The sequence below is a fragment of the Balaenoptera acutorostrata genome, chromosome 20, assembly GCF_949987535.1.
Source record: "Balaenoptera acutorostrata chromosome 20, mBalAcu1.1, whole genome shotgun sequence".
Lineage (NCBI taxonomy): Eukaryota > Metazoa > Chordata > Mammalia > Artiodactyla > Balaenopteridae > Balaenoptera > Balaenoptera acutorostrata.
In genome coordinates, this window is record NC_080083.1 from 2,439,542 (window position 1) to 2,450,577 (window position 11,036).

An 11,036-nucleotide genomic window follows, 5' to 3' on the forward strand; every position below is an offset into this window, starting at 1 on the left:
AAGAGTGGCCCCCGCTCACTGCAACTAGAGAAAGCCCTCGCACAGAAACGAAGACCCAACACAGCCAAAAATAAATAAATAAATAAAGTAGGTAACTTAAAAAAAAAAAAGTGATTAAAAAAAAAAAAATGACTAGTACTCTTAGTCACTTAAGAATCTGACTAATTATAACCATGACATGATGTTAGGCTTTCAAGTCTCAAACGCTTGATTCCATCTGGAAATTTTCTACCCAAGGGGCTTGGAGGCTGGTTCAGATGTTTCACGAGGGCTTCAAACCATACACACGTCCTGGGCCCAACGCACAATGCCTCCTGCAGCCCAGCGGGGACGGGACGGCGACAAGGAGCCTGGTTCACGTCCCCGCCGCGTGAGTCACGCACGACAGGTTATGTGCGTCTCTGGACAGGATCCTACGTTGAAAGCCAGTGATGCTCCAGCTGCGCCAGTTATGATGCTTCCTGTGTCTTTTCCATCAATAATACGTCAGTCAGTTGCTTGTCAGAGACGCTCAGCTGCTGACAGGTCCTCATAACCTGACTAAGATAAACTGCCAAGAGGTGCTTGCACTGGAATGCAAAACACACAAACCAGTTAGAAACTGGAGGGGCCGGGCTAAGCCAGACCTCTCACCACCATCCCATGCAGCAGGAAAGGAGTGGGGCACACAGACCGTGCGCCTCTAACTCACTGCCTCAAACTGCAGACAAAGATGAGACCTTCTAGGAGGCAGTGGGGACAGAGGAGGTTTTCCTTTGCCTGTCGTTTGGGGCAACAGTTTAGATCCAGCTGGTACAGGTAAAACCAAGGGAAAACTGAGACGGGCTCTTTATTTTAGTCCTAAATTATATTTCTTTCTTCCTCGCCTTCAGAAAGCTGTTAATAGCAATGGCTAACGTTCCTTGAGGTACTGTGCTAAGTGCTTCTTAAAGATTATCTCACTTAATAAGAGAGAATTATTTAATAATGAGATAATAAGATTATCTCATTTAACCCCCCAGGGGGACAGGTCTTATCCCCATCTTACACACACGCTCAGAGTCTACAGTGTAGTCCCTTCACCGCTATTAGACTTCCGGGGCGCGGTGTTGGGGGCAGGGGCAGGGGTGGCAGGACCCTCACATGTCTCGGCCTGTAACACCTCTGGGGAGAGGATCTGTGCTGGACCTTGTATCATAGCACACACAGCTTAGGTTACTGGAGGGCCTGCTTGAACCCTGTCATTTTACAGGTGAAATCAGCTGTGAATGTGGCTTCTTGTACAATGGGACATTCAACCTGCCACCCAGTTCCCGAGGTGTGTAATTAACAGTGTAAAAGAAAGGGGAAGAATTCAGTGGGTGCTATAATTTTCTTCCTTGGCAAGACTTAAAAAATAGCTACCTGCTCTTGGGTGGGTAGTGCTTTCTCCTGTAGAATCAGGAGTTTTGTGAGTATGTCTTGTTCCTGCTTGGTGCCCTGGACTCCGTGAAATCAGCAGAGGCACCGATGTGCTCTCCTGCCCCCGTGGAAGTCAAGCACGGCTAAGTGCCAGGCTGTCTCACGGGGAGTGGGAAGAAACACCTCAAGGCTGGACATGGACTTGGGGGTATGCAAAGTTGCCAGCATCCTATTTAGTTCATATTTTTATTGGGCCAACTAATTCCCCAGTTGCCAACTTTGGGGGTTACCTGTCGCCCTCCCCCACAGCTTCATCTGTGACCTTTTAAATTAAAATGGGAAATTGGTGTAGTTCTAAAAATGACACTGCATTTTGGGAGGGTAAACCCAAAAGAGATGACTGACTGAAGTCAAGGACAAGAGACTACTATCTGTTTCAACATGTAGTAAAATCCCCATTTTGTGCAACTCTTAAACGATGCAGCGAGGGCTCACAATCTCTCTCCTAGCTCAGCTGCAGCTGGGGGTGCCCTTCCCATCCTCACCAGGAGGCTGTCACTCTTCCGCAGCACTGAGAAGGCAAATGCCGGACACGAACAGTAATGACAAGAGGCCAAACACACGTATGTTCTACCGGAACTTCCAAGTACCTAGAAAGGACAGGACAGATGGGATCAGACTTGGAAAGGTGTGCTGGAAACCACCCCCTTCCCCTGAGTTCATCTGCCTGGTGTCTCAGAGCTGCTCTGCGCTGGGAAGAACCGCAGGAACATCTTCCGCAAAAGTGGAAACTCGACTTCCCTGCCTGCGGGACCTTCCCGCCGCCTTAGGGCTCTGCCCTTGAGGACTCCACAGGACAAAACAGAAGCGTTTTGGGTGGGTTAAACCATCCCTCTGGCTGGTGATTCAGAGGGCCCACTCCGTGGGTTGATGATACAGAGGCAGAGGAGAAAGCCCCCCCATCTGCACTTCATCGTGGTGTTTCTCAACCTCTGGTATTTCACAGCATGTGTGTAAACGTCTACAGCTTCCACCACACGTGTGAAGGGAGTCTGAAAACAGGTGAAGGCTTAGCGGTGAGGCAGAAAGACAGGTCTTCAGAAGAAAACGGGCAAGGGCTTCTGAAAAGCATCTGAGAACAGGAGGAACGTAGAAAGCAGAGAATCTTTTAACGGGGTGACTCAGCTGCTCGGGCGGCTGTCTCGGAGCGCGGCAAGCCCAGATCTGCCTGTTCCCCAGCAGGATGGAAGGAGCGCACAGATACGAGGGCTGGGAACACGCCCGTCCAAGAGCAGACGGCCTGCTGTCAGTCAAGTGGTGAGGAGGAGCCGTCCAGGCCAGGAAAATGACGCTGCATCTGGAGCATGACTGGACAAACAGAGAAATCGCCTGCTTACGTCTCCACCACAAAGCAGCCAAAGACACAGCTGAGGGCTTCATTCCTACAGTTAAATCTGCAGGGCTTCCCCGGTGGCGCAGTGGTTAAGAATCCGCCTGCCAATGCCTGGGACACAGGTTCGAACCCTGGTCCAGGAAGATCCCACATGCCGTGGAGCAGCTAAGCCCGTGCGCCACAACTACTGAGCCTGCGCTCTAGAGCCCGCGAGCCACAACTACTGAGCCCACGTGCCACAACTACTGAAGCCCGTGCGCCTAGAGCCTGTGCTCCTCGAGAAGCCACCGCAATGAGAAGCCCATGCACCACGACGAAGAGTAGCCCCCGCTCGCCACAACTAGAGAAAGCCTGCGCGCAGCAACGAAGACCCAACGCAGCTAAAAATACATAAATTAAATAAATAAATTTTAAAAAAGCACTCTGCAAACTGCTGGCGAAAGGAGCGTCCCAGGCACGCGGCGTCACCCCGAGGGCTAGCTCACATGAACTGCCACTTAGGGATTGCCACAGGGCTCCCACGTTTTGCAGGCTCTGAGGTGGCAATCTACATGAAAAGGCCAGGACTTAAAAAACAACAAACGCCAGAGCTCCTCTTTCTCCTCACAAAGAATAAAGCAGCAGGTGAGGCTTCAGCCGAGGAACAGCAGTGTTAGGCACGTGCCGTGCCCATTTGTCAAGTGTCCTGGCATTCACGTGACGCAGCCGTGTCGCTATGGTTTCTTGACCAAGTCGGGAGAATTCCTTGGGGTCTGCAAGATTACCAGAAATGGCCCATGACTGGGTAAGAAGATGCCTACTGTTCCCATTAAAAATTTCAGCCCCAGTTACAAATCAGGTGTGAAGAAAATCAAATGTTACATATTTCCAGTCCTGAGGCGCTGACGTGCTTTCGGTGGTGGACGCTGGGGATGAGTGCAGGAATCTCCCCAGTGTCTGGAAAACATAGGCTGAAGGGAGAGCATTAAAGCACATTGTTTCCCACTGAGTCCTGCAAGAAAACCCATCAACATCCAGCAGTGACACCAACAATTCTTGGGTCTCCAAACTGTCACCAATGAATAAAAAACTTCAGATTTCTTCTTCTCTCTGGATTTACATTTAACTAGGCATAAGCCTCTGGAATTCTACACTGACAAGTTCCTTCTTATGGTGGGTCCCCAGCCCATCAGAATACTCTCTGGATGAAGCTGAGTGCCTGGTAACTCAGGAGCGGGGAGAGGTGCCCTTGCTGATCCTTTCAAAGGCTGGCTAGGACTCAAAACCTTCAGCCGCCCGAGGCAGTGAATGAATAGTCAATTCTGAGTTTGCTTCCTCTTTATCTCGCAGTGGACAACTAAGGAACCCAATAATCAGGCAGAGATCTGAGTTAGATAGGTTTAGAACTAGAAATTGCCCTCAGGGCCCATCTGATTCACTTCCTTCACCCTTCAGTGGAAAAACCGCCTCCTCTTACGGGAATTGCTCCCAGTTCACCCACTCAGAGCCTGGAATGTTTATCCCCAGAAGGAGAGAGCTTTTACAAAAAGAAATGCAGGCTTTAGAGGATACTCACACCCGGGCTGGACTTGCGTGCACCTTGCCTGGAGGAAGTCTGCTCGGTTTCAGCGAGGTTCTAAGGTGACTGACCCGCCTGGATGGCCATTCACTCACGAGGACGGTTTCACTTTATAGCTGCTCCAAGCCTCTTAGCATCCACCACAGTGGTGAACTGTGTCATTTACTGTTCCCCGAGTTCGGTGCCTCTCTCGAAAAGCGGATTATACATTCCTGCCCTATTAGATACAGGCTGACTGTGTGACCTGCCTTAGCCAGTAAAATGTGAGTAGCCAAGCAGAAACATTAAAAATGGGTGCATACTATGTCCTCTTTTCTTTCTGCTGTGAGATCCGCAATGTTCCAGACAGGGGCTGCCCCATCGACTGGGACCCTGAGTGAAGATGTTTTGGAGCAGAGCTGCAATTGACTCTTAATAGAGATGTATAGTGAGTGAGATATAAACTTTGTTTTGAAATTTGGGGGTCACTGTTACCACAGCCTAACTTAGCACCTCCTGACTGACGCACCCCCGTTCCTGGGTGGACCAAAGTTTATCAGAAAGCAACTCAGGTGACAACGTAAGTGTGACTTTAGGGTAATTTCCACTACACCTGGAGGAAGTGAGAGTATTAGAAGGTTGCCCTATGGAACGATAACTAGCAGGGTCGAGAGGCAATGTCTGACTCAACTTTTATCATCTCACAGGACCTCTGAATTAAGCCAACTTCTTTCTATGTTACTGTATACAGTGAAACCATTGAGGTTAATTTGAGGGTGTCTATAAGATTTCTACAGCCTCATTTAATTCAAAGTCCAAGCTGACAGCCACAATTCTAAGAAGTTAGCATTTTTATGACAAATAAAGCAACATGATATAATACAGAATGTGAATGACGAAAATTAAACAAGTCACAGTGATCCTGGGAGGAACAAAAAAGTCAACAATAACTGAAATATTTCAGAGTTTTTGAGATTTTAACGAACAATGAGATCCCAGAACTAGAGAACAGTTAGGACTCTGCTTGCGCAGGTCAGGGGTTCTGCTGACGTTGGAACTAGGACAAAAAATCTGAAACTAAAAGACATGGGAAAACTCAGAGGCCCTCCCCGTTGAGGGCATTTTAGCTACATAAAAACCAAAAATAAATACTCTAGCAAGAAGACGGAAACGCTTCCTCAGGTACAAACAACGTCACTTAAGAGTGCCGATTATTAACCTATGAAGTTCACCACGAGAAAATTCTAATCAGCAGCCTCTTTTAAGTAAATACAACCCGAAGTTGTAACTGCAGCCTTCAGCACTGATCACCTCGGCTCACTTCACGCAGAAATGCAGGAGGACGTGCCGGGCTGGCTGCACCACCCTACCGTGTGGAGCAGCCAGTAAGTTCACTGGGCAGAGCCACCCATGTACCCAGGAGGCCTTGCCCAGTCACTCACTCACTAAAAAGGAATCAACACGGTCTTAACTCTGAGAAGGTCATCATAAATAAACCAGAATCCAAACACTGAAAAATCCCTTCCTTCCTGGTCTTCAGCAAGGCCTGGATTAAATACAAGAGCTGACAGCTTCTTTTTCACCCCTTCCAAGCCAGACACAAAATTTTGGAGACCACTGCTGATGTTTTAATTTCATTCACAAGATTCCCTTCGCTCAATCCCAGAGGCAGGTACCACTGTCTAATGTAGCTAAACTGGGGGTGGGGAGTGTGGCCCACTGCTGATGTAGGGACAGGCAGTGCAGGATGGCCGTTACACACCCCCGCTGCCAGAGGTGACTGTTCACTTTCTGCATCTCAGTTTTCGGCACAATGAATATCTTTCTGGGCTTTTGGTGAGAATTATCAATACATGACAGTAATTCGGAGTCTGATAAGAGTCTGATCTGTTACTTTACAAATCTACCTACCTTAAGCTCCAGTGGGCAAAACTAAGGTCCAAGTAAACTGCCTGAATTCAGCAGTTTGGCCTTCATGAATACTTCTTGACAACAATTTTGACAGATCATTTCTATGAGATGAATCTGGACATGTGGAAGGACCTCAAAATACATTTTGGTTTTTGCTTGTAAGCAAGAGATAATGCAACAAGGTGACGGTGTCGGCGCTTTTTGGAGCGTGGCGGGTGGGAAAGTACCTCTAGTATCAAACGACAGGAAGGCAGAAGTTGACTGTGCTCCGTTGGACCTGAGAAAAGAGCCTCTCTGCGTCACTGCTGGTTCTACACATCGCTACCAGGTAGAGCTAACAGGTCACGTGTATCTTATTTTAACTACTCATACTCTAATTTTACTAAGTTGGGTCAAATGCTTTTCAAAAGCCCAGGAAATACTCAGAGCTGTTCACCAGCTTTCACAGAGATTCATGAAAACATTTTGTCCTAAGGGGATTCTGTTGAGATAATCCCCACCTCTAGGTCTCTACCTGGTAAACACGCCTCCCACTGGGTGATGAAAGTAAGGTGACGGACTGGCGATCAACGAGGTCCAAGGCCTGGACGGCTGATGAGCCAAAGACAAACTTCAGCCTGGGGAGCAGAGAAGCTTCAGATTACACGGCTGGACTCAAGCCACCTCTGCGACTTGACCCGAAGGATCACCATCGGCAGTTTTTAAAAATTCAGTTCATTTTAATTTGGAAAAAATTTAAAAAGGTGATAATACAGCAAAACCCCATGTAATCAACCCCCCAGAATAAATGTTAACATGTTGTTTGGATAAAGAAGTCCTCTTTATACCTCACAGTCCTTCCTGTTCGTCCCAACTTCCTTCATCCCCGAGGCAACCACATGCATTTGATGGTTTCCTTCCTATTAATGTTTTTACATTTTATAATACATAGTACATATGTGTGTGTGCATACCTATATATACACACATACATACATACATACATATGGTATCGTTTTTAAGTTTTAAAACATAAAAGGTATATGGTAGGCTTTTTTGGCAACTTTTTTTTTCCCACTCAGTGTACTTCTGAGAATGATGCATGTGTATATGATGCATTTGTGTATATATATATATATATATTTTTTTAACTTTTGAATAATATTCTATTGTATGTACATAATACATTTTATGTTTTAAATACTCTATTTTTTAAAAAGTACTCTATTGATGGACACTCTGAATGTTTCCATTTGACACTATTATAAATAATACTCAGTTACCCCGTACATGCCCCTTGGTGCACATATATGAGAGTCCTTCCTGGTTATGTAAGTGAAAGCGGAACTGCTGGGTCTTAGGATATGTGCAATTTTCAGTTTTAATGGGTGCTGCCAACAGCTTCCCACCACGGAAACAGTGCTCTCCCCAGCGCCATATGAGAGTTCTATTTCCTCCTCATCCTCACCAACACCTGTATTATCAGGCCTTTTCATGTTTGACCATCTGATGGGTGTTAAATTTGTTCTTTTTGGATCAGTAATAAAGGCTATCCAGCTGTTAAATGACGTACCAGAAAAAATGTGATATGTGGGAAAATTCTTACAATATGTTAGGTGAGAAAGGTCGGGCACCGTATTTTATATCTAGAAACTCTCCATCATGTTAAAAAATTTTTTCTTAAGAACATCTACAATTACCTCAAAATAAAACATTACATTGAAAAAAAAAAGGCAATAAACCAAATTGTAACAGTGATTATCACTGGCTGGTATGATTATTGATGCTTTTGATGTTTTATTTTCCAAGGACTTTATTTATTTATTTTCAAGTTTGGGTTATTTTTATAAACCGGAAGATAAAATGGCTGGGTTGAACTAAAACTAAAAAGTTAATGTTTTAAAGAACCCATATGATTTGACACAAAATAAGAAGACAGCACTACTAAGGGCTTTAAAATTAAAACGTTCAACTTCTTCATTTTCTAACAAAGTAGTCTCTGTTACTATAACAAACTGTTAGAATGGGAAGAGTGTTTAAAATTAAACATAGGATGATTGTCTATGGGCAAAGAAAACTAAAGACATAAAATCTGGTAATAACTTTATCAATCAGAGATAATTACAGTTAACTTTAAAAATGGATCTAATAAGAATTTTTTTAACCTGCCTTGTCTACTTTATAACATATTGTGAATATCTCAATGCACTTTTAACCACTTTTAATGGTTACAAAGAATTCCATTGTAAAGATCAATTACTTTTATTTTCCCCAAACTCTTATTTTTTGGATAATTAGAGTTTATTAAATTTAATTTGAATAATTAGATTGTTTCAAGGTGTTTTTTCTTTTTGCTACCATAAACAATAGTGGATGAATGTGCTCACTGTAAAGTCTTTAAACATCCATGATTAATTCCCTGAGATACAGTCTTGTAAGTGAAATTTCTGGGTCAAAGAATATGTATATTTTAAAGCTCCTGTTCCCAGTTGCCAGTTTACCTTCCAAGTTACACTCCTACCATCAGGATATCAGTTATCCTTTTCTCCATGTTCTTGCCAACATCTGGAAGATTCTTACCAACATCTTTTCTGTGATACCCAGGTTTTATAGATGGGAAGTTATCTAATTATTTTAATTGGTGTTTTTTGATCACTAGTAAAATTTACCTTTTTGTCAAAGCTTTTCGTAACTTGAATTCTTTTATTATCTGCCTATTTTCTTTGTTTTAAATGTAGTAATTTTTTTAATAATTAAAATCTTTGTAAAAAATTTAAGAAATAGAGAAAAAGTTAAAGCCCTTTTCTAAACTGCACCTCCTTCCTCCCCCCTAAGATAACCTCTGGTATAAGTTGGTGTATATCCTTCAGGAGTTTTTAAATATAAGTGTTTATGTGCAGTTAGTTAAATGTTTATTCCTAGGTAGCTTTCACTTTTTTCTTGCTATTGAGAATGTAATTAATGTTTGAACTTTGTGTATGAAAGAAAATAATTATTAGTTTCTGTATTTAAAAAAAAATAACTTTATTCTCTTGGTGTTTAAAAAGTAGTTATGTCCCCTACAAATAATGACAATTGTCTCTCTTTGCAAACAGGCATATGGCTGACTCTTGAACAATACGGGGATTAGGGGCGCTGACCCTCTGAGCAGCTGAAAATCTGTGTATAACTTTAAGCTGTTCTCCATATCTATGGTTTAACCAGCCTCACATGGTATAGCACTGCAGTATGTATTTACTGAAAAAATCACAAGTGGACACACATAGCTCAAACTTGCGTTGTTCAAGGATCAAGTGTACTTCTCATTTTTTCATGTGTTCGTGTAACAGCTACAACTTTTAGAGCAATGTTAAAGTGGCAATTAGGACAATAAGGGAATGCCTTGTACTGTCAAATACAGTGTTGGTTATTCACTTGATACAGATTTTTAATCATGTCAAGAAAATATTGTTCCTAGTTTAGTAAGAATTTTTTTAAAAATCAAGAGTTGATGCTGAAAGAATTTGGCCTTTAAAAAACACATTAATGATTAAAAAAGAAAACGCAAATACAACAGGATATATACTTACGATAATAAATGCTCATCAGGAACTGTAAAACAGGAATGGAAAGAAAGTTAATTGTGTTAAACCAGTGACCATAGACAAAAACATCTTAAAAACACTATAAACAGGGACTTCCCTGGTGGCACAGTGGTTAAGAATCTGCCTGCCAATGCAGGGAATGTGGGTTCGAGCCCTGGTCCGGGAAGATCCCACATGCCGTGGAGCAACTAAGCCCATGCGCCACAACTACTGAGCCTGTGCTCTAGAGCCCGCAAGCTACAACGAGTGAGCCCGTGAGCCACAACTACTGAAGCCCGTGCGCCTAGAGCCTGTGCTGCGCAACAAGAGAAGCCACCGCACTGAGAAGCCCGCGCACCGCAACAAAGACCCAACACAACCAAAGATAAATAATTTTATCAAAAAAAAGAGAAAAGACTATAGCCAAAAAGACTTTTGTGTAAGATGGTGAATTGAACATAGGCATCAAATTTTACTCCTTCCCAATATTCTGCTAAACAATAACAAAAGAATTTTTTAAAAAAGCATAAAGGACAGGGAGAAACACACCTGGAAAATAATTTACAAGACCTGAGAACACTGAATCCTAAGTGAGCAATGGGAGAGCCGAGTGTAAATCAGAGCCTGATTTACCCTTCAGAATCTAGTACCCCCTCCTGCTAAAAAAACCTCAGAAACTGGTGGCACCAGATGGCTCTCGAGTGGGAAGGAAGCCGGGGGCTAAAATAAGACTCTTTGAAAGAAAGTTTAAGAAGCTAGAAGGTAGCGGGAGCCTGGTCACAGAGCATCCTCTGCTGGTCAAAGGAAAACAGGTACAGCCACAGCGTCCAGAACTGCCCCCCTCCCCCAACCCCAAGTCGCTGCGTCTGCAGCCGGGTTTGCGGCCCTGAAATATTCGCTCGTTGAACAGGGTGTAGGAGAGGATTCGTTTAGAGCGAACACAGATTTTGAGAAGGAAGGGCTACTGACGAGGACAACAGAAACCTCCCTCGTAGGGGCCAGCAGCCCCGCCCAGGTACCCCGGGTTTCCGCCCCCGCCGGCGCCGCCGCATACGCCTCCAGCCCGTACTCGGCGCGCCGTCCCGCGCCGCCTCCGCCATCTCGCTCAGCAGCTCCTCCACCACTGCCGGCAGCGTGAGAGCCCGCGCCGCCACCGCCATCGCCAGGACCGGTCCCGCGCTAACCGAGGCGTGGCGGACGCGGTGACGTCGCGTGCGCCCCGGCCAATCGGCGGGCGCTCGACGCCGGGGGCGGGACCGCCGGGGGCGGGACTT

The 11,036-nt window shown here is 44.7% G+C and overlaps 1 protein-coding gene across 3 annotated transcripts; it reads right to left on the minus strand.

Annotated features, from left to right (window-relative positions):
• Positions 1–429: 429 nt before the first annotated feature.
• Positions 430–10,942, minus strand: ZSWIM7 (zinc finger SWIM-type containing 7). 3 transcript variants are annotated; one of them, XM_057535578.1, is made up of 5 exons: positions 10,832–10,934; positions 9,769–9,790; positions 6,736–6,838; positions 1,926–2,030; positions 430–569 (listed from the first exon to the last, which is right to left on the minus strand). In XM_057535578.1, exons 1-5 carry the CDS (start codon positions 10,920–10,922, stop codon positions 450–452), a joined length of 441 nt encoding a protein of 146 aa, XP_057391561.1. In that variant the 5' UTR covers positions 10,923–10,934; the 3' UTR covers positions 430–449. The 3 variants fall into 3 exon arrangements, with proteins under 3 accessions (XP_057391561.1, XP_057391560.1, XP_057391559.1); XM_057535577.1 differs by having other exon boundaries at positions 10,817–10,934; XM_057535576.1 differs by lacking the exons at positions 430–569; positions 1,926–2,030 and adding an exon at positions 2,287–2,748 and having other exon boundaries at positions 10,832–10,942.
• Between the last annotated feature and the right edge of the window lie 94 nt (positions 10,943–11,036).

What these genes read in the sequence shown, in the direction of transcription:
- ZSWIM7 (XM_057535576.1), bottom strand. Translation starts at nt 10,922, where the DNA reads ATGGCGGTGGCGGCGCGGGCTCTCACGCTGCCGGCAGTGGTGGAGGAG. An exon ending in GGCGCGGGACGGCGCGCCGA is followed by an intron (nt 9,791 to 10,831) that starts GTACGGGCTGGA and finishes CCTGTTTTACAG; the next exon opens with TTCCTGATGAGCATTTATTA. An exon ending in GTGGGAGGCGTGTTTACCAG is followed by an intron (nt 2,749 to 6,735) that starts GTAGAGACCTAG and finishes CTGTTTGTCCAG; the next exon opens with TCATGCTCCAGATGCAGCGT.